At 40.9% G+C, this 24449-nt stretch overlaps 1 protein-coding gene and 1 pseudogene across 1 annotated transcript in view; both read right to left on the bottom strand.

Annotated features, from left to right (window-relative positions):
• pcnt (pericentrin) overlaps positions 1-23593 on the bottom strand; it is a 239082-nt gene extending 215489 nt beyond the window's left edge. Inside the window, exons 1-4 of the mRNA XM_069934046.1 lie at positions 23374-23593; positions 12851-13006; positions 6131-6313; positions 1366-1515 (exon numbers count right to left, since the gene is read on the bottom strand). Of these exons, the coding sequence (XP_069790147.1) occupies positions 1366-1515; positions 6131-6313; positions 12851-13006; positions 23374-23421 (537 nt within the window). The 5' untranslated portion in view covers positions 23422-23593. The remainder of the gene's footprint in view (positions 1-1365; positions 1516-6130; positions 6314-12850; positions 13007-23373) is intronic.
• On the bottom strand, positions 20066-21566 carry LOC138760245 (class I histocompatibility antigen, B alpha chain-like; annotated as a pseudogene).
• Positions 23594-24449: the final 856 nt, after the last annotated feature.

Raw genomic sequence — 24449 nt, 5'->3', positions numbered from 1 at the left:
ACTGGTTTAATGTATCTTAGATTTTGTACTTTAAATGGATGGGGGGGGGAGGTAGGGAGGGTAGGATGGGAGGAGGGGGGGGAGAAAATGACACTGTATATATTTGAAAAGGAAAATGTATGTATCATGATCAATGTGGTTTATGGTGTGAAAAATAAAAAAAAAATTTAAAAAAACAAAAACTAATTCTGCAGGCTTCCAAGGATATTCTTGGCTCTTGTTTCTGATCTGGATTGGTTATGTCATCTGATGAAATGACACAAGGTTTCCAAATGTTTGGTCAATATTCAATTTTCAAGATCAACATCATCAGCGCCCACCACTGCAACCAATTTATCACACCACAGCTTACTAGTACAAATATTTTCTCCTACAAAGTACTGGGAAATGCTTTCAGTCATGTTTCTCATGATCTGTCCATCTGCTTGAACCAAAACTAAGCTTCACATCATATATCCTGTTTATTGCTTAGCGTGTTACTTCTGAATTTGTTCTCAGCTTCACCCTTCCCTCTCAACCTATCTGCTGGCAAAATCCCTGATCCATTTTTCTGTCTCCAAACTTGATCATCTCATTGAACTATTTTGCTTGCCAGATTACACATTCTTCACAGCATCTCATTCTACCTGCTTACACCTCACCTGCAGTCTCTGCAGCCCCATTCACCATCACTCTTGCATTCATTTACTACCAACCATATCCACGGATCAGGCAATATGACACATTTAAAGTTCCCTTCCCACCACAAGGGAGAGAGAGGAGGGGAGGGGTGGGGGGGAAGAGAGAGAAAGAGAAAAAAAACTTCACCTTTTCTCTCTCCAACAATGCAAAATGAAGTTAAATTGCTCTTATAAAAACGGGATCAGAGAAGAAAGATTTCAACCAGCATTCAGCACTGGGCAGCACGGCTGGTGTAGTGGTTAGTGCAACACCTTTACAGTGCCAGTGACCGGGACAAGATGAGGTTCAAATCCTGCGCTGTCTGTATGGAGTTCATTCGTTCTCCCTAGGACTGTGTGTTTTTTTTTATTTCTGGGGGCTCCAGTTTCCTCCCACTGTTCAAAACGTACTGGGGATATAGGTTAATTGGATATAAATTGGGCAGCATGGACTCTTGGGCCTAAATGGCCTGTTACCATACTGTATGCCCAAATTTAATTAAATGTATAATTTAATTAAAATCAATTTGGAAATATTTGATATTTTGAACTGCCAAAGATACGACCTATTGGCAACTTGCAGATCAGAGCCTTCTGAACACCTAAAGTTCTTTGTTATTCTGTATTGGTGGAAAAGTGACAGTCAAACTTCAACTTTCTCTCCAAGGGCCTGCATTGTGAAATACAATATACGTGAAGGTAGTACCTGCTGCAATTGGTGCTGGAGAGACTGAATTTGGTCTGTTAACTCCAAGGCTTCCTGCTGTATCTCATCTCTGTTCCGAATGGCTTGCTGCAGGTTATCGGTTAACTGACCAATTATGTCATTCCTTTCCTGTACTGCTACCTCCAGCTCCTGATGAAATAAAAATATTGTGAGAACAGCAATTCTAAATGCATTGCAAATGTACGTGATTCACTCGGTCACCTTAAAGGATGCCAAAAATAACCATCAGACAACATAATTTAATTCTTGTTCAATACTACCCCATGAAAAGATAAGATTCTGTATTGTAGATTGCATTTACTTTTTATTCGGCGACTTCTTTCGTCATCCAACACATCACTAAGAAATTCATGATAACAGAATTAGTAGTATTCATTTAAATTAAATTTCAGCGCAGCAGATACAGAAATGCCTCCTGTAATTATGTGAGCACATCAATAAAATGTCAACAGTTAAACTGTTCAGTAATGTCGTGTAGTTACTTTGAAAGAAAATGAATTTTCGATGGCACAAGAGCTTTCTGGTTTAAAAAACACTATTTTTCTTACAGTGTAACTGGTTGTAAACTGCCAGGCTTAATATTATTTGCCCCGTGACTCCTTATAATTTTCTGTATGTGGCCCCTAACCAAAAATATATGGCCATCCTGCCGCATCTTCATTTGAAACTGACGTGGCATTTATTAAAATTTGTCACACTCAGAAGCCAAAACAAATGAACACAAAAAAAATTCTAATTCTATGAATGTTTTAAAAAGCCTGTATGGTACATTTAATATAAAAAAATAGTAATTTTATGCAATGGATTAGATACAGAAGATATTAACAGAACTTTAATTCTAACCTCATACTTTTTTTTTTAAACACTTATTTCCTTGAAGAAGAGCCTGAAGGGGGAGATCCTGATTGAGATACAAAATTATGAGGCGTGGATGGGGCAGACAGCAGGAAACTTTTTTCCCACAGCATAGGTCTAAAACTAGAACAGAAATAGATTGAAGGTTAGAGGTAGGAGGAGGTTTGGAGTGGTGCAAAAGAACAATTTGCTCACCTTGAGGGTGGGTGGAATGCGGACAGATTGCTCCAGAGGCTGGTGGAAGCAGCTATTATTGTACTTAAGTATTTCAATCACATTTGAGTTGCAAAAAGCACAGAAGTCCAAGAGTCAAGTACTGACAAATGGAATTAGTGTGGATAGGAACTTGATGATTGACATGGACAAGGTGGGATAAAAGAGCTGCTCCAGGAAGATGACATTATGTCCATTGGCATTTATGCATCAACTATCTGACCCAGAACTCCAAAATTTCCATCTGAAACCTCCCTCTGCCCTTCCCTTAAGCTTCTCTAAAACATCCATCTTATGAACCAATCTCTGAGATTCCCTCTTCATATCTCCTCTATCTGGTGTTTGTTTTAAATGGATGCTTCTACATATTCTCCATTGTCAACAACAATTGCTGGCATTTATGCCCCATATTTCTGTACAAGTGTAACATTTAACACATACAGATTACTGCAAAACAAAAGGAAAATCATCTGACTGTTCGGGAAAATGCAAGAATGAAAAGATCTGCAACAAGTTGAAATTAGGTACATATATCAGACGTTAAATGAGATTTTGAGTATCACATGAATCATACAGAAACCAGTTAGAAAGTTGAGAATTTATTTTCCATTTCAATGCCAGATGTCCAGAACTAGCGTGTAATTTTCCATGGAAAAGATGCTCTCAAATTATATTTCTTAGAAATCAAACTCTTAAACTTGTACCCCACCAACAACCACTTCCACCATCCTCTCTGTAAGGATGGGAGCCAGAAAGGAAACCCAGACTGAGATTTAGAACAGGGCCCCGCGGAATTAGGTACAGGAACTACTGCTGAACTTCAAGCACTGGCATGTTGTGCGGAATGGAGGCAAGGTAGGATCAATCTCAAGGGGTTGTTTCCAGTGATGGCCAATTGAAAAATATGGAGACAGAGAGTAATTTGTCCCTGGGAGGGCAAAGACCTCCAGTTCACAAAAGAGGTCCAAGTAAGGTAGGATGTCACCAAAAGGAGTATCATGGACTTGTGAAGAGCACACTTCATATTCCAGACATAAGTAGAGTGCAGAAGCACTGAATTTCTTGCGTGCTGTAGTTTAATAGGTACATCAGCTACACAAGCATAAACTAAATTACTACAATAGGCAAAGACAGAAAGAAAATCAACAACAGATAAATATTCACAGCTGCAGATAAAGCAAGAGAAAAAAGGCATATTTCAATAGTGCAGACAGATCCTTTGGAGTAGTTTCTGGATAGGGTTCAGGTAGTACAAGAGGTTCAAGAGCTTGATAGCTGTTAGAAAAAAAAATGTTCTTGAACCCAGAGGTGCTGGACATCAAGCTTCTGTAGCTTATGCCTGAAGGCAGAAACAAAAATAAATTATGACTGCGGTGACAGGGATCCTTTATGATGTTGGCTGCCTTCTTGAGGTAGATGTTTTCAATGGACAGGATATTGGTGCCAGTGATGGAATTGACTAGGTTTGCCATTTTCTGCATTCCTGGGCATTCTACTTACTTTAACCTAAGACTATGTGGCACGGAATGACAAATACACCATCTACAAATTTGGCAATGATACCACAGTATTGAGTTATATAAAGAAAGGTGATAAGCCAGCTTACAGGAGAGAGATTGAAAACTTGGCTGAATGGTGCACCAACAACAACTTCACACTCAATGTCACCAAAACTAAGGAGCTGATTGTTGACTTCAGGAAAGGAAAACCAGAGGTTTACAATCCAGTGATCACTGGGGGATCAGAGGTGGAGAGAATGAGCAAATTTAAGTTCTTGCGACTCTATCTCAGAGGAGCTTTCCTGGACCCAACACACTAATGGCATCTTGAAGAAAACACATCAATGCCCCTACTTCCTCAGGAGTTTGCAGAGGTTTGGTATGACATTGGAAACCCTGACATATTTCTACAGATGTGTAATGGAAAGTGTGCTGACCGGCTGCATATGGAGATAACAATACCCTTGAGCGTAAAGCCCTCCAAAAGGTAGTGGACACAGCCGGGGACATCACAGGTAAAATCCACCCCACTATCAAGAAGATCTACAGGGAACTCTGCCATCAGAGAGCAGAAGCAATCATCAAGGATCCACACCACCCAGCACACATTCTGTTCTCGCTGCTGCCATCAGGAAAGAGGTACAGGTGCCAGAAGACTCGTACCACCAGGTTCAGGAACAGCTGCTACCCCTCCACATTTAGACTCCTCAACAACAAACTCAATGAGGGACTCATTTAAGGACTCTTACTTGTGCACTTTATTGATATTTTTATTTTCTCTGTATTGCACAGTTTGTTTATATTTGTTCTGTTTACAGTTCTTTATTTGTTTACATGTATTCGCTCATGTACAGTTTTTTTTTGCACTACTAACAAGTGGCAATTCTTTCTCGTCCGCAGAAAAAGAATGTCAGGGTTGTATGTGATATGTGATGTCATGTATATACTCTGACAATAAATCTGAAATGTGAAACCTGATCTGAAGTTTCTGAAAAGGCCACGATGCAACCAGTCTGTATACTTTTGACAATTCACCTGCAGAAATCTCATATTCAATGACATGTCGAATTTCCTCAGACTACACAGAAAGTAGAGGTGTGAGTGGGCTTTCTGCCTGGTGATTTTGATGTGCTGGATCCAGGAAAGGTCCCCGTTATGTGGACCCCCAGAAACTTGAATGTACTAACCCTTTCAATTGCCGACCCATCAAAGAAGACGTGGGTGGTCCCTCGGCCATCTTTTACTGAAGTCCAACATAACCTCCTTGGTCTTATTGATGTGGAGAGCAAGATTATTGTTCTAGCAGCACACAACGTAATTCTTGATCTCCAGCCTATATTCTGATTCATCATTACTCGTCATTCAACCAACAGTGGGGGTGTCAACAACAAATTCATAGATTGCGTTGGAGTCTACCTGGCTATGCAATCACGAGTTTAGAGGGAATAAAGTAGGGGACTAAACATGTGGCCCATGTTGACAATCAGAGAGGAGGAAGTGGAGGTGATGTTGCCAATCTGCTCTGATTGGGGTCTGCTGATGAAGATGTGCTCCACTGAACAGAGAAAAAATTCTCTCAACAATTGATGATTTGGTCACTATCACAAAAATATCTGAAGAACTTTATCATGGACAAATTACCAAAAGGAGTATCATGGACTTGTTAAGAGTACTCTTCGTATTCCATGAGAGATGAGCTGGTTTTCCAAGTTCATAAATTACAGTTAAACAAAAAATATGGTTCACTAGGTGGTCGTATAAAACATAACATAAAATGCAAACCTTTTTTCTATGTTAAGAATGAATTATATCTTGTACATAAAATTAACATTTTTTTTTCAGATTATTAGTCCAATATTCAACCAGTAACAAATATCCAATTACTTTTAAACACATTCACAACTTCTAAGCATAATTATAAAATATATTCTCTCCTGAATCCATGAGATAGCAAATGTGTTCGGTTCCAAATTCACCAGTCATCAAACACAATAACAAAAAAAAAAACCATAATTCTTTGTCTGATCCATACACCAAAGCAACATTAGTCTAATTTAAATAACTATTATTTCTGCATGTTCGACTGTCATCATAAAAAATATAACATTAAACTAAGCCACTAAGGAAACCAATAGAAGTCTATTTAAGCAATAGCCAAGCTACATATTTTTCAATACCTGTTGCGTTTCCTCATTTGCAAGGAGAGTAGCCTGTTGTTTCTGCAGTTCTTCCATCTCAGTGATAAGCTGCTCCAAAGTCACTTCTTTGGATTCCAATTGTTCCTCAAGTTCAATTATTCTCAGCTGGCAGGTCTCGAGCTCTGTTTGAATATGTTCCGAATTGTTACTCACATCTCCCTCCTGGAAGAGATCATTTATTGTGAAGGTCCTTTCTCATGCATTTTAAAAACGGACAAGAAGAAAATGACACAAACTGTAAGAATAAAAAGAGAATGAATACGGTAATATTTTACCTTCAAAATCTATAAATAGCCACTCATATAGAAATAACCTACAAGATGACGTAATTTTTTTTTAATGGTAAAAACGGGACAAAACAAAATACAGCTAAAAGCTGTATTTTCTGAAAATGTATTGTATATTTTTGGATGCACAACACCTGGTCAATCAAATTTCTTCTTTCATGCTTCTATAGCATGTCAATATCCAAATGCGCTTATAATGAACAGACATTGGATGACAGTGTTATCTAATCATCATGAGAAATGAGAGCAAATCAGGAATGGAAAGAGAATTGTCAGAGTACCAGTCATTGAAAATGGCTTCATCACACAATTAATTTAAAAATGAAATTAATATACAAAAGATAACAAAAAATTTAATGGGATTGCCAGGAAAGATTCATAAGTCAAAATACCCATGTATATTAGCACCACCTTTCCAGCAATGATTCTGAATAATTCTTAAGTGTGCAGACAAGATCAAAAATTCACACTCACTTGCGAATCTACACATTTCTGAGTGAGTCCCTACAAATGCAAGATGTACTCGATAAAGTAAGAAACGGAAGAAGGAGGGTACTGAAGAGGACCACAAACCAATCTTGCTGAAAACTGCAGCATCAAGTTTCTGAAAAGTGCCCAAGTCCAAATCCCAACTCTCTCTCGTCCTGTGTAAGCCCAGCTTCAGGCCCTCACTTTGGAATGTGTAATACATTCGAGAAAGAAATTTACACATATTCCTTTGCGGAATTATAATCTCCATTTAATTATATCTAGGTAGGGTCATAGACGGTCCTAATTTTTCCCTTAAGAAAGATCTTATTTGCAGATAGCAGAATAATGTTCTATTAGACAAACCATATTTGTTCCTCAACTGCTCGAATGACATGAGCTGCCTTTGTTTTTCACAGTCCTCGAGACACCTGATCCCCTTCTGGCACCAAGTGTCCAGGATCTTATTACCCAGAGTCAAGGGCATTAACTTGTTCTGGGACAAAGGTGTTTTAGGAGATATTCCCACTTTCCATCCAATACATTGATTTATTCTTTGCAATTGCTGAAGTATATGCTTTAGTATGAGGTTATCTCAGTGGTTCTCAACCATTTTCTTTCCACTCACATACCACTTTAAGTAACTCCTATGCTATTGGTGGACTGTGATTAGTAGGGATTGCTTAAGGTGATATGTGAGTGGGGGAAAAGGCTGAGAACCACTGCTCTAGACCCAATTTTTACTATTTTGCTTGAGAAAAATTGTTATTGGCCCATTTCCTTTGGAGTTAGGAAACAGTGCACATAACAAGTCAATTAGGTACAATTAAAACAGTGGTTTTCAAACTTTTTCTTTCCACCCACATACCACCTTAAGCAATCGCTTACTAATCAGAGAGCACCTATGGCATGGGAAATACTTAAAGTGGCATGTAAGTGGAAAGGAAAAGGTTGAGAACCACTGGGTTATCTGTTTTCTTTGAAATTAATTTAGTGTCCACTTTATATATAAATTCTCCTGCCATCTTTTCACCTACCATGTGTAGTCCAATTTGAGCCCAGCAAAGGGGGGGGGGGGGGGCAGCTCAAAGAGTGAGGTGATAAACATTGCCTGGCCTGCCCAATAATATTTTTTTTAATCCAGTAACTTTAACCACCCCCCCCCCCAATGAATTGTAATCCTATGTCAACTTTTCCATGGAGATTCTAGCCACTCTACCATTCCACAGGAACTTTATGACACATTTGCTGAGCATCTTAAATAAACCCCAGCCCAATGAAATGGGTAACAATTGAAAAAGATGCTGGAGTCTTGGCATCACCTTCATTCTGACACAGTTAACTCTGCCCAACAGTGTAATCTGCAGAGTCCTCCATCTATCAAGGTCCTCCTCAATCTTCCAGAACAAAGGAAGATAATTAAGTTTGTATGAGTTACATAAATCTTTATCTATTTTAGCCCCAAAAACATAATGCCTTCCTGTGGCCATTCAAATTGACTTCGCTGATGATGTTGTCTATAATCCCCATTCGTCAAAGGCATAATTTCACTTTTGTCCAGATTTACCTTATACCCCGAGACCTTCCCATAATCCTCCAGTGTGGTCTTCAGCCTGGCCAACAACCCCTCGAGGTCTGTCAAATACACTAAAACTTCATCAGCTCAACCTGATCCATCGTGAACCCCTTTATGTCCGGATTGCACTGAATGACTTCCACCAGTGGCTCAATTGCCAGTATAAACAGCACTGGAAACAATGGACAGCCCTGCCTACTGGACCTACTCAATGGAAACACTGGAGACATCTGCCATTTGTAATAATTTTTGCTTAGGGTTTATTGTAAAGTGTCTTCACCCAGTTTATAAATGTTTGACCCATTCCAAATTTCTCCAGTACCTTGAATAAAAAAGTCCCTTCTCTGCAACCAGAGATATGGCCACTCCTGGATCCACTGCCGATTGTGCCAGATTAAGCAGTCTAGCTATATTGTTTGCTGACTGTCTCCTTTCTGCAAATCCAGCTTGATCTGGATTTGCCAATTTCAGCAAATATTTTGCCAACCTGTTAGCTTTTGCAATGATTTTATATTCTGTATTTAATAATGAGATGGGTCCATACAAGGCAGGGCTCAATGGATCCCTGCCTTTTTTGGGTATCACCATAATGATTGGTGTTGAGAAAGACTCCAGGAGGGTATGTGTCTCCACCGCATGTTCCACCACCTTCATAAGAAGGGATATTAGCAGATCTTTGAACACTTTATAAAATTTAGTAGGGAAACCATCATTTCCCGGTGATTTGCCAGCTTGCAAAGAGCTCAGGGTCTCTGGGATCTCCTCTTTAGAGAAAGTGGCATTCAGCTCCTCTCGCTCCTCCTGATCCAAAATTGGTAGGTCCAAAGAAAGCAAGAAAATGTCTATTTTGGTGGGATCACCCCTTGATTCTGATGAGAACAATTCGTTGTAAAATGTTCCAAATGTATCACTTCTTTCTTTTGGTTTATATGAGATCTTGCCTTCCTCTGTTCTAATCACATTAATTGTTCTCGAAGCCTCTTCCACCCTCACCTGCCAGGACAAGACTTTGTGGGCCTTCTCTCCCAGCTCATAATATTGGTGTCTAGATCTTAAAATGAACTTTTCTGTTTTATATGTTTGTAACATATTATATTTGAGCTTTTTATTCACCAAATTTCTGTATTTTTCTTCTGTATCTGCTCTTTGATAATCCTTTTTCAATTGAGTTATCTCCTGTTCTAGGGCGCTAATCTACTTTATGTGCCCCTTTTTAATGCTTTTGGTATATCCAATGAAATGTGTCCTATATTAGGGAGTTATCCTCAGTAGAGGGGCAATTCATCTTACAGAACAATTCCATCTAGGCCCTGATAAAGCTACAAAATTCTGCTTTTCCCAACATCAGCGTATTCAGGCACCATCTATAGAGGCCTACTTATCTAGCATTATAATGGATAAAGTAAAGGGAGAGTGGTCCAACAGTAGCCGCACCATGTACTCGGTTCCCACTATCCTACCCTCCAATTGGGCTGATGCCAAAAATAAATCAATTCCAATGTAGGAATCATGTTGTCTCGGGTAAAAGAAGTAATTCAACTCTTCATAAAGGCCGGGGTAGATTTAGCTGCCCTGGCCCTTGTTATTTTCTTTGCTGACTTGTCCATGACGGATCCAGACAAAAATTAAAATCCCCTCCAATCAAGACATTTTCACACCCTTCACTTACTTTCAAGAATATATCTTGTATAAATTTTTAGTCATCGAAATTTGGGCATGTATATTGATGTGCTATGGATTTCGAGTATATTTGGCAATGTATCATTACAATTCTCCCTGCCTAGTCTACGGCCACATTCTTGACCCCCATTGAAACATTCCTCGTTATCAAAATGGCCACACTCCTGGCCCTGGAATTGAAGGAGGACATCACCACCTGACCCACCCACGTCCTCTTTAATTTTAAATGCTCTTGTTCTATAAGATGGGTCTCCTGCAAAAATGCTATGTCCACCTGCATCTTTTTTAGGTAAGCCAACTCTTCATCATCCCATTTATCCCATTTACATTAAAACTCACAAATTTAATTGACTTATCTATTATCCTCAGACCACTCCATTTTGCTCCTCCCCCTCTTTCTTATCTCCAATACTTAGCCTTCGACCTGATTCTTTTCTGTAGATCCTTGACACAGGTGATCGTGCTTCAAACAAAAACTAAATAAATTAACAGAACTAAAACCCACAATCCAAAATCAAACAAAAAACCCTCTTCTTTCTTCCCCTCCTCCATTTGCCCTTACTCACCCCAGCACCAATAACCAAGTTATTAGCACCAATCTACCCCTATTTTGATAAGTGCTCAACAGTCCCATCTTCCACTTATATTTCCCTCCCTTTCTGTGAGCTCTCCATATCTCTTCTTTATTTAACATAAACAATCCCCTTCAAAAATTAATGTTATATAAAGAAACAAAGCCCTCCTGGAGTCCCCACACTTTCAGTATTTACAATCCATTCTTCCCCTGAATCCCTCTTTCCCCTTTATTTACATTTATATTTAGTCTCGTAGTAGTGGCAGGGTTCTTACAAAGTCCCATTGCTTCCTTTGGGTCCTTAAAAAACCTTCTTACCCCTCTCGCCCTTACTATCTTCAGCGCTGCTGGATGAAGGAGGGTAAATTCAATTCCTTTTCATTTCAAACTCTTTTTTACCGGATCAAACTCCCTCTTGCACCTCAACAACGCCACAATTATGTCCAGATAGAATAAGACCTTCCCCTTTTCCCCCCCCACCTCATATTCCACCAGGACCCCCCCACCCCCCTTGCTTTTGCCCCCACTGCTGCCGCTCTCAAAATTCTCTCTCTCTATCCTGGTAGCACAGAAATCTCACTAGGATAGAGCATGGAATTTGGTATGGCCCTGGGCGAGAGACCGGTGGGTCCATTCTTTCTCCAAATTTTTTCCCTCCCCATATACCTAGGATTCATATTTGCAGGAACTCAACTGTGCCTCTCCCCACAATCTTAATTGCATTCATCCAATTAATATTTTCTAACATATCTATTATCTCCCACATCTTTACCTTATGCCTTTCCAAAACAACTATTTCATTCTCCCTCCATCCAATCTTTCCTCTACCTTTTCAATTCTATCCTCTGTTTCCATTACCCTTTCCGTTAAGCGATCTAACCTTTCTTTAATTGCCCCTTGCCTTGCCACCAGTGTCCTCAAAGTATTTTTTATTTGCCCAATGGCCTCTAGTATTTTCCTGGCAAAAGGCACAAAGCCCTCTGCCTCTTTTATCAGTCTTCCATCACCATATGTTGTCTTTCTTTCTCCCCTTGGTCTTCTTCTTCTTCACCTTCCTCCTCCTCCTCCAGCTTGCTCTCTGACTCTAGGCAACCCTGCCAAGCGTCTTTCGCACCACTCTCTCTCTGGCCATGTTGCCCTGGAGTCCACCTTGAATGCCCTCCAATGCTCCTTTCCCTGGTACCTCTCTTCCCAGCCCATGGACTACTTCTCTCCACCGCCGCTGATATCTTCACAGTCTCTACCTTGGATCGACTCCCCCAGCCTTGCACCTCTAGGTTTCTCTCTGCCGCTGTCATCCCGACCTCAGCCTGGCTCCACCGTCCTCATATTTCTGCGCCTCCTGCTGCTGCCGGTATCGCCTCCCTCTCCTTCTCAGCCCAACTCCCCTTACCTTGAGCCTCCAGGCACCCCATCCTCGCTGATGTCACCACTACCTCTGTTGCCGTCCTCTCTATCCCAACCGGACCCTTTCTGCGCTGCCACATCTCCTACGCCCGACAGCAATCCCAGGTCCTCGGTCGCTATCTTCACTGGATGCCTTCCTAGACTGGCCTCTCCCAGGTTGCCTTTGCTCACCTCCTCTCGTGCATTCTCCTCCTGATAGGAAGGTCCCTGCTTGGATGCCAACAATGCAGCCGTCGCCATCCTCAGCCTCTGGGTAGGCCCCTCATTGACTTCGCTCTCTCTGCCACAAGGTAAGCTCTTTTCACTCTCCCCTCTTGCTAATTTTGCCTTTTGTCCAATTTCTTTATCACTTCACTACTTTCTAAACTATCCTATCCCTCTTCCATGAATTCTTACTGGGGGTTTCTACACCTTAACCTCTCTTTTCTCATCTCATCTTTTTAACGTGGAGCCCTCCAACCTCACTACGCCTCAACTGCCACCATTTTGCATTGTATTCTTCGTTTGACAGGTTTTAAGGCCAACCTTCTCAGACCCTAAATTGCATTATGTATTTTGCTGCTTGCCAATTTCTATGTAATGTAGACTCAAAAATACTACAATGCAAAATATTGCAAGATTATCTTATTATTTATTCTTGTCTGACAATCCTGTCATTGGCTTGCTCCTTTGCATACACGAAATGCAACATTTGCACACACATTTACCTTGTGCTCCAACATTTCCCCATCCTGTTCCACAAGCGAATGCTCTTCATCTGGAAGATCATCTTGGTGGACAGCCTGGCTCTTCCTCTGCTTCTTCTTCTTCTTTGCCAAATCCAAGCAGTCACTTTTTGCCTTTCTTTGCTTGTACTGAGCAAACTGCAGAGGGAAGTGAAGGAAAGGTTAAGTGAGGGATAAACAAGAGAGAGGTAACAAGACCACAACACCACCATGCTGAAGGAAAACTTCACACATCAAGAAGATAAATCCCAATGATTCCCAGAAAAGAATCAGGAGGTTTGTGTTTTCAATCACATGCATCTTTTGCCCAAAGAAAGTCGGGGGAGAAGGGAATCTGATGGGGTGTGATGAGTTCATTAACGTGCTGGTAGCTTTCTCAAGACACCAAGAGGTATAATGGCATCAATGGAGGGGAAGTTGCTTTGTACGATGATCTGAAGTGCTTTCACAACTCTCTGACCTAATGATATTTAGCTGAGCAGTTCCAGTAACAAGCTGTGATCTGTTCAACAGGCTACATTCTATGATGCATCTATAAGAGTACTTGCTAAATTTTCTTAGTCTTTGATCTGCATTTGGTTGATGTTGAGGGAGAGATTGTTATGAGTTGGGGGAAAAAAGTTTAATCTTACCTCATTTGACTAATTATACAAATATATTACGTGCAGGAAATTAGAAAGAAAATTCCAAGTTAGTTTTTCCTCACAATTTCACAGTAGTGCCAAAACAAGGATCATAAAACTCAGCCAAGCCTCTTGTCCTCTGGATAAAATGATTGTGCTCAGAGCTGGCTTTACCAACAAATCACTCATGACTGCTTCATGTAATCCCCTGCGCAACTTCAGAACTCACCAATCAAGGATTTTCAAAATAAAAATGTTGCCTGAACAGATTCAAATTTGATTCATGTGTTTCAAATAGGTATTGATGGTACAGGATGCTTACTCATTGGTGTGAATAATTAAAATGTCTAAGCATTCCTGGCCTGTACATGCAGTTTATTTTTCAGAATGATCCAAGTTTCCATCCTCACAAAAGAAATTACTAACGTTTACACAGTGAGAAGGAAATATGACAGCTGCTTCATCACCTTCCCAAAACTGTGCACGCCAGAACAAAGGTGAGAGATCAGAAAGATAACAAGTGAGTGGTTTTCCAACATAATATTAAGTGGCACTCAGTGTCTGGTACAGCATTCATACAACATTGCAATATGGTAGCATGACTATATATCTGGGCTAAAGCAGAATTGAAATTCTGGCAAATGAAGGGGAAGTGGCTGGAGAAATTCAAATTTTGCTATTGAACACAAGCAGATCAGGACATCTTCCAAAGAGTGACCCTAGGAAGACTGCTCTCTGTATATGATGGACACAATTTCTAAGTTTTCAAATGACAGTGGAGCCAGCAGCTGATTTTGGGGTAAACACAACTCTTGAAATGTGCAGACACACAAGATTAATGCAGAGGACTATGAAACAATAGATTTGGAAATGACACAAAAAGAGAGACTATAAAAACTAAATATAATAGGTGGAAAGAATTGCTGAGGTAAATCTGTACATGTAATTGTATAGAAGGATCAAACATTACCTAAGTTGATGGAAGGAGAAGGAAAGAAAAGAATGGACTCAGTAGAAATTTCTGGTGTATTTTTGTTGAATGACAACATTGTCTGACTGGCTTAATGCAACCTAGATTGTATACCTAAAATGGATGAGAGAGGGGGGTGGGGGGGGTGGCTTGGGAGGAGGGGGGGGGGAGAGAAAAAGTCACTGTATATGTGTGAAAAAGAAATAGTGTATATCATGGCTAATGTGATTTATGGTGTGAAAAATAAAAAAATTTAAAAAAAAATAATAATTGTATAGAAGGATAATGCAAATCAAACAATTCCCAGCTTCAAGAAAAATTCTGTGTACTGTAGATGTTACATAATCATTGGTAAGATTTCAGTTTGAGCAATGCCTCAATTTTGGGCACTTGAGAGGTAACCATGAATAATGTTATTCAATTATCGGTAACAATTCAAATATAAAGTTTCAAATGCTGTGGGGACCATTCTTGAATTACTTTCATAACCTCTAGACATAATATTATTTTCAAATTTTAATATTTGCCATTTTGTTTCATGATCGAAGTATATATTTTCTTTAGTCATACACCTTGAGTTAGAGGATAGGGTTTAGAATTACGCTGTATGTGAAAAATATAATTTTTTTTCTCTACTTGATGTAATTTTGAATTATGGTTGTGTTATGTATGCTTTATAGTTTTGTGAGTTATCTAATTTGTCATTTATCATTAATATTATGCATTTCATAATTGTTTTATATGTACATGCATATATATATATATATATATATATATATATATATGCATCTTGCCGCCTCACAGTTCGGCGGGCAGCAACCTCCTTTGAAGAAGACCGCAGAGCCCACCTCACTGACAAAAGACAAAGGAGGAAAAACCCAACACCCAACCCCAACCAACCAATTTTCCCCTGCAACCGCTGCAACCGTGTCTGCCTGTCCCGCATCGGACTTGTCAGCCACAAACGAGCCTGCATCTGACGTGGACATTTACCCCTCCATAAATCTTCGTCCGCGAAGCCAAGCCAAAGAATACATATATATTTAAAAAGAGAGGTAACCATAAGAGGGTGCAGAATAAAACACAAGAAATTAAGCCTTTCAACTGGATCGAACATCTTCTATCTCAACCACTTCCCCACCCATATATAGAAAAAACCCTGTTATCCAGAATTCAAGCAACTGTCAGCCTCAAGCAATGGACAAAAAAAAATGGAAGATAAATAAGTTAAAAAAATACGGAAATATGGAATATGGTGCGCCTCGCCATTAGTTTTCCAATCATGCAACATGCAATCTCAAACAACCAGAAAATTCACTTATCCGGCATCTACAAACCCCCAGAGGTGCCGGATACCAGGGGATTTACTGTACCTCAATTCAACATGCTCAAAATGATATCAATGTCAACAGTGAATACACACCACAGCTTAGCATTCATTGACCCCTGGAGTAGATAAAAAAGAAAACTATAGTCCTAGTTCCAGTCTCTGGTCAGGAAAAACATTTTCCCAGTATCCAACCAATTAGACCCTCTAATAATTTGACATAATTGGAAAAGATCACCTCCCATTCTTTTTCAAATGGGAAGACCCACTGAACACTTTGCTCCACCATCAATCCAATGATGAGAACAAGGAGATCTTTTTCCCCTACAGCAAGGAGAGAAAGGAGATTAAATAGGTGCTAAAAATTGTGTTAAAGAGAAATTTCCAGAGACATTAAATGGCTATCGAATGACGACTCAGCTTCAGCGCCAGGTGTGGCTGTGTGAATACCTGGTTTACATCCTGGAAAATATTAGACAGCAAAGTCTTTGATTATAGGTTTTGTGGCTGTTGCCACAACCACCATTTGACTTTTATTAGGCCATCCATGACTTGCATGAAAGATTACATTTCAATAATGGTTCCTTAGAGTTAGTGATGAGGTCTTTGCTGAGGACATTATTGGTTTTTAACTGACACCTGATCTTCAATAGATGTCTCTCCCATCAACGATTTAAGCTGTGACCCTGAATACATTTCATCTTGTTTGGAGGGTTGAAAATGATGTGTTTCCAGATATGTAACCAATGCAAAGGCTTTCTTTCTTTCTAATGCTAGGGTGATAGCTGTGTGCTTCTGCACATCTGTCATCTTGATAAGGTGATTGTCTATCTATTTATTCAGAGATACAATGCCCCACTGTCGTCCAAAGTAGTCAATCAATGGGTCTTTACTTCTGCGTGTCACATTTAGAAGCCTGTTCATAGTCTTCATTTTTCAGCACCAGGACCTCTGCAATTTTGTTTGATGTTAAGGGAAACAAAACATAACTTTAAGTATTTGATAGAATGCATAGTTACCCTTTACTCACTGAAATGAAATCCCCATGAATCAAGTTTCAGAAGAATTGTCCATTATTTCCATTGATGTAAACTTCCCTTCAATTTCTCAACATCACAGTTCAGTGCAGTAGTGGTAATAGTCAATGCCTGTATAATTAATTCCATATTTCCCTATGTGAATATTCTCCATATATTTTTATCAGCGATGGTACTTTCTGAATTGTTGAGCAGAAGGTAAGTCCCTTCTGAACCCTGAGTGTCTATCATTAACCAATAAACCAAGTTTCTAGCTTTTCTGCCCTTCCAGATGACAGTCTGAAATCATTGGTAAAATGGGATGCAAATTTCACTGGCATCAGACAATCTTCAAAACATAAAGCAATAAATTCATCACCATACTATGACAGTTATACATTAACATCACCAGCTGAAAACTGAGAGAAATAGGGCCTGTTCTCAGCAGCTATGATAAACGTGCTTGATCATCTGGTACAGTTTATCCAATGCTAGAAGTACTACTTTAGTAAGTTCCTTTAAAGATCTTAGAAGATTGGAAGGTATTTTGAAGTGAATGAATTTTATTTATAAATGCATCCAGTTATGATCTGGAATACATCAATGAGACTCAACATGGAATTGGAGGAATACTTGAGAGGGAAAAATTCCATAACAATTTGAAAAAAAAAAGAGTTTGAGACAAATTGGATATTTTTTTCCAATAGCTTATCTTAAAAGTGTGCTAGATGACTCAATGGTTTGAATTCTAGACTGCTTAGGTACTTTCAGTAAAACCTGAGATCAAATTTGCTTTTCCTCCAAAAAAAATTAAAATTTAAAACAGAATCAACACCAGATGATCAAACTTGATACCCAAAATGGATTGATTTTCTCTCCCATTAGGAAAGAGCTTCAGCGATCAAAAATAGCCCAGTAAATCATGTGATCTCCAAAGTCAGATATAAATGTAGCACAACCACCAGTTGCCATGACTTATCCAATGTGAGACAAGAGATTCCTTTCAGCCTGATCAAAGCAGTTGATGGAACAGAAGCATTCAGAAACAAACACCATTAATAAAATGTGAATAACTACACTGCTTAGGGAATATAAAAAAACATGTCTGAATTGATTTTACAGAAAGAGAAGCTATTTTCTTAAAAGCTATTTTCTATTGTTCATGACAATAAATTCTTATTCTGATAAGGAAAATCATGAACAAAGTTTATTGTCATCTGCTTGCACAAGTACAACCCAACAAAATAACGTACTCCAGTCCTCCATGCAAAACATGTAGACATTAGAAAATTCAACAAATTAATATTAAAATTAGTATTCAACATTGAAGAGAAAATAAACACATTTCACAGAATGGATGGATATCCAGATTTCCCTCACAGAAACCCATCAACATGAAACCACTGAAATTTTGCCTGTTCTGATCAAAAGGGGAACCACAAATTTATGATGTAGATGCGTTCTAGCATAATAAAATGACAGAACAGGATGAAATGGCTAAATTGTTCATAGCGATTGTTTGTGGAAGCACGGTTGGCGAAGTGGTTAGCGCAATGTTGTTACGGCATCAGTGATCAGGACTGAGGTTCAAATCCCACGCTGTCTGTAATGCCTGTACATTCCCCCTGTGTCTGTGGGGAACTCATGGACTGAAATGGCCTGTTACTGTGCTGTATGTCTAAAGATATTTTTTTTAAATAGAGCCAATTCATCTGTCACTATTAAAGTTGTAGCTTTCAGAGACAGGCTTTTCCAAGCAAATTCACAACATCAGTGCTACATAAGCATTTTGCATTCTATATGAAGAACCAGTTACACCATATTCTGAAGTTGCATCCATTTGAAGCTGCGTCAGAAATAGAATTCAAGAGATTCCCTTAATGTATCTGGTGTGGAGCCCAATGGATCAGAAAGATACACTGCACCTGAGGGAACTGCACACAGCAATCTGATCCACAACAAGACGATACAGGGCGAATTGCATCCAAAGTCCAATGACTAATCTACCCCTTTGTGGATGTTCTAAGTGTGCCACTGAAGGCATCCAATAAGCTTGGATCACAACACAAAATGAGCATCTACAGGAAAGGAAAGAAGAAAATGAAACAGGTTTAGCTGCCACATGGGTAAAAAGCATTTCAAACAAGATTTGTCAATTTAAAAATTGCACTTGGAGATTATGCTGATTGTCAAGGAAACCAGCACATCACCCTTTTCAAAACTATAGATACGGAATTTGTTAATTAATGAGAAATTAAGCCTTTATATTTTCTTCTCATTCAATAGACCACTGAACACCCGGACACCCTCTTGCTGCTTATTTTCACATGTATCAAGTACTTCTCAAGGTACATTTTATTGTCATGTAACCATATATAAAAATGTAATGTGCATGATAAACTTTAACTTTTGTCTGCCATAAAGCAAACAAACAGTTACCATTGCCCAGCACCCCCCAACAAAAAAAAGTTGAAAACAGTTTTTTTGCACAACCAATAAGTGGCCATTCTGCCTCGCCCGCCGGATAAAAAATCTCAGGTTGTGTGTGATGTCATGTATATACTCTGACAACAAATATGAAATTAGATACTGAGTGTCCGTGGATTTGCCTCCAGTGCTCCCACAGCCTCTGCCACCACACAGGCTCTTGTTCAAAGTATCAGCAAACCAAGCTCCAGGTCAAACCTCCAATACAATCAGAAGTCTTCAGTGCCCTAGACACTTCAGGAGGCCTTTCTTGGCCTCAGCACCCTCTTGAAACCCAGTTCTGATACCTGGTTCCCATGAGCTAGTCTCTTAAAGACCACAGCCTATTTGAATCCTTTGACCACGTCCCTAACAGTCCGCACCCTGTGTGGGTCCTTCAACCACGGAGCCCTCGCAGGTCCACTGCTGTGCTCACCTTCCTATAGAGTCATCTCCCAGGCTTCTCCTTCTCAATAGGGGGTGTTCTCCCTATTGCTGGTCCATTGCTCTCCTGGAGTCTGCAACCCCTCTTTGTTTGCTGCCAAACACAGACAGGGCCTGTGATAAGAGGCATGATTATGCCAGCAATGTTTCTTCCTCATTCATGGCAACTTCTCCTTTGCTTCCATTTCCTTGCAATGACTGTTTGCTTTCAGAACCTGAAGAGGGATTGTCAGTCCCACTGACTCCATTGATTAAACTGAAGAAATGTTCCTTCACTCTACATATGAACATCCACCAGGCAAAGCCAGCTCCTAGCACATATCCAATGACCAGCAGGATAAGAGCAATTTGTCAGCCAGCAATACCATAGCATCCATCCCAGGTAACATCCATGCTGTCAGGCCTGTTGGTGTGCATTACCCAGCAAGTGAGCTTGCATTTCTCCCCATTCACTGTCAACTGATGGGTACCATCGTGGTTTTGCAATCTGCCAGTGTTTTGTGCAGTGAAAGAGGCTGGCCATCCTTGAATCAGGTCACATTGATGGTCTTGGGAAAAAATACTACCACCTCTGGAACAACTTTGCAGTGCAACGCCTGCACTCCACACTGCTATTTGTACAAGTTGTTGGTGGTCTTGCTGTTGCACCGGTCCCTTGAGGACAATGCGATCAGGGTGGCAGGGACCCAGCGGCCATTCTCCAGGTGGAAGCTGATGAAATCTCAGGCATTGAATGTATACTGAGGGATTCCAATGACTGTCCTGTTGTCCTACAGCCAGCAGTCCATCATGTACTGCAAGTACTTCAGACCCAACTGACCACTGTTTGAATGCTGAATCACTGTCTAGACATTGACCATGCACAGGTTTTTTTGATTGATCAGTCTCTGTGTCTCCTTCTTCTAATAGTCTCTGCCCAGTGCTCTGTCCATCCATGGCTGCCATGAGATCTCCTTCTCAAGGTTACTGTCAAAATAGGTTATTTAAACATCATCTAAAATGCCCACATGAACATATGTGGGAAACTCAGTGTTACCTGGTATTGTAATTTTGCAGCGAATACAGTTCTGGCGGGTGACCAGAGAGTCCACAGTGGGGTGAATTCCTATCACTGCCAACTTTGCCACAAGGCCTTCTGCAACCTTATCTATCTCCAGTTCTACTGGTGCAGCCACATGGGCAAGAGCCCTTCAGCTGTGATGTCTGCAGCTGAGACTTCTGCAACGCATCCTACTTACTGATCCACTGGCACATCCATACCGGTGACAGGCTGTTCAGGTGCTACAGTGAAAAGGTTTTGCGTGCAATCCAGGAAAGTCAACCCATTTTCAAATACAACAGATAGTATAGTGTTACTGAGAAAAGCAGAGTTAAAACAGTGCAAGAGCCATAATGAGGAACATTTCATGAAATCAAGGAATGATCTTTTACTAATGAGAGATCAGTTCAAGTGTTGATAACAGCGGAAAAGAAACATTGAATCTGGTGGTGCAATGCTTATAAACATATATATTTAGGAGGGGAGAACAGTGCAAGATTAGGGTGGGATGTGTCAGTTAAGATGTTGGTTGCTTTCCTGAGGCAGTAGGAAGCATCAACTATGTTAATGGAAGGAGCCTTGTTTTCAGGATGGGTGCACCGACAGCTTTTTGTAGTTCCTTGCAATCTTGTGCAGACTGTGGTAGAGCCAGCCAGGATACTTCCTACAATGCAGAGCATTTCTCAGGCCAAGGTTTGATACAGTGAGATAGGATATGATGCAGCCAGACAGGATACTTTCTGCAATCCATCCATAAAAATTGGTAAGAGATGGTGAGGACATGCCAAATTTACTTTGGTTTCTTGGCGCCATCATCACCAAATGCCATGATTGTCAATTGAAAATTTTTTTATAAGGGCATAGCAGAGCACATCCAGGAATACATTGTCAGCTAACAGTGCTCTTAATTCCATTATAAACCTCACTTCAGAAAATATTCAAAGTTTATGTCTTCAGAACTGTTATCCTCATTTGTAGATCTCCAGTCTGCCAGGGGTATAATTCTGGAATTGATGAAAATTCCGTACTTTCAACTCTCTTCCAAACTATTCTACTGCTTTAGGTTACCAGTACTTTAGTAAATATTTTACTTGCATCCATCACTCAAAAGATGCTTTCCTCATGATCCAAGGCAGAAGATCTAAAAAGTGGAAAGTTACACTAGAACTCGAGTTAAACCACATCTTAATTAAGAACATTTAACTCTGGTCACCATATTGGTGAAAAGATGAGAAAATACACAACTGATATGAAAATCTTGTTAGGATTGGTACTTTGTAGCTATGGAGAAAGCCAGGGAAAGCTTGGGTTCATTTTACTTTGGTAAAAGGGTCCAAAATATTGCGACATAAAATATTTTTAAGACTCGGGGAGAATAAATAGAAGCTAGGAAGCAGAGATGTAAAGAAAGTTAAAGTGAAGAATTATTGGTGGGGAGATAAGAAAAACTGTTTGCACCCAGAGAGTAGTAAGATTCTGGAACACAGTTACTGAAGAGGGAAAAAAAGGTAGAATCCTCACCATGCTTAAAAGGTTATTGCACAAGTCCTTAAAGCCCTGTGACCTGCAGAACCATGGAATCAATGTTGGAAGCTAGGATTCACTTGGATAATTCTTTTTCAACTGGCTCAGACACAGGCTCAGTTCCATCCTGTGACATAAATTTTCTATAATTCTACAACATTGCGACCAGAAAATTTGTTCCAATATTGTAGGTTGAATGAGGACCGTTTTTTTTTCAAAATACATACATACATCACAAAAAAAAGCCTTCGAAGAATGCTGGTCTCTTTCCAAGATATCTATTACTATCTATTACTTTGTAAGACAATGAAAAATACAGAAAACAGGTTAGATTTACGGAGCATGAGTAAGTGGGAAAGGAGGGACAAGGGTAAACCTCAGATAAATTGAGATTAGCTGAACCTATATAGCAGTGAAGTGGCAATTAAAATCAGATTAAAGTTATTTGACTAATGTATTTATGATGGCAAGGCTTCACAGGACAAATAAACAGCTAAGGATCTATCGTAGCAACAACTACCTGGGCCAGACGTCCACGTACTGGGGATCTGCACTGACAGCTTCCCGGACCAGGTGTCCACACACGGGGATCTGCACTGGCAAATTCCTGGACCAGGTTTTCACACACCAGGAATCTGCATTGACAACTGCACAAAACAGGTAACCACACACCAGGGATCTGCACAGACAACTGCCTGGACCAAGAGTCCACACACTGGGGATCTGCACTGACAACTGCCCAGAACAGGTAACCACACACCCGGGATCTGCATTGACAACTGCCCAAAACAGGTAACCACACACCAGGGATCTCCACTGACAACTCCCTGGACCAGAAGTCCACACACGAGGATCTACGCTGACAACTGCCCCTAGAGCAGGTGTCCACACACCAGAGATCTGCACTGACGAATGCCCAAACTAGGTAACCACACACCAGGAATCTACACTGACAACTGTCCGGACCAGGTATCCACACACCGGATATCTGCACTGACAAGATCAGGTGTCCAGATCCGATGCTTTGCTGGGTCACCCTGCTCCCTCGCTGCCCTGTCCTGCCGCCCCCTCCTCGGCCCCTTCAGGTGCCACTCACCTTGATCCTCGCAGCTTCCAACTTTCTGCGCCTCTCTGCATCCTCCATGATCACGCAAACCGAGTACCGGGACGGCGGCGACGCGTTCCTCCGGCGGTTGCACTGCGCGAATAAGCACGGGCCACGGGCTACACACCCGCCCTCACTGTTACTCACTCATTCACCAACCGTTCGCAGTACCAAGGTCCAACATGGCTGCTGCGACAGAGGTAAAACCCGACCGCCTCTCCCTCTGACGTCACCTACAGTACACCAATCAAATCGAAGTACCGTTTCCTCCTCTATCATCGTCCAATCCAACATCTGGATTGAATTCGTGTCCCTCCTCCTTCCCGCCTCATAGTCAAGATTGATGTACGCACGAACCACTAAAACTAGGCGTAACTCTCGCTCGATCGAATTTCAAACATCATCGGCACTGACAATGCCGATTGGTCAATATATCAACCAATTATTAAAAGGCAAACCTGCGCCGGGAAGCTCAAAGTAGCCAATGGAATCCCAGGAGTGGCGTGATTGGGCGGCTGGCTCAGCCGTGATTGACGTGAGAGGATCTCCCTCCACGGGGCCCGCGGCTGCTTGCGTTCCCGCCGGTGGACAGACAGCTGCCGCGCGCCGAGGGCGACCTGGAGGAGAAGGACGGCTCGCAGCTCGATGGGGGAGGCATTGAGGGGCCATGTCGCCCGCGCGGTGGAACGACTGGCGCCCTTCAGAAAGACCGTGCGGGTCAGGATCCCCCTCAACCCCCCGCCACAGGGAAGTAGAATTTGGCCCACCGGTCCATCACGGCTGATTTACAACCCCATTCCCCTGATTCCCTTCCTAATCAAGAACCCATCTCTGCCTTAAATTTACCCACAGACATCCAGCAGCAACCAAATCCAGGCATTCACCACCCTCTGTGTAATTCCATTCTTCTGAAGCTGTGATGGTTCCACACTCCCTACCATCGAAAAAGTCTCCTCCAGAGCCATGCTATCGAGCCCACTCAGTGTTTGACAGGAGCCTCATTATGCTTTTCTTTTGAGGTCACTAAAGAAATTGATGAAGGAGCATGGTAGATGTGGTCTATATGG

This window comes from Narcine bancroftii, chromosome 4 (genome assembly GCF_036971445.1).
Source record: "Narcine bancroftii isolate sNarBan1 chromosome 4, sNarBan1.hap1, whole genome shotgun sequence".
Taxonomy (NCBI): Eukaryota; Metazoa; Chordata; class Chondrichthyes; order Torpediniformes; family Narcinidae; genus Narcine; species Narcine bancroftii.
This window is presented reverse-complemented; position numbering and strand designations above follow the sequence as displayed.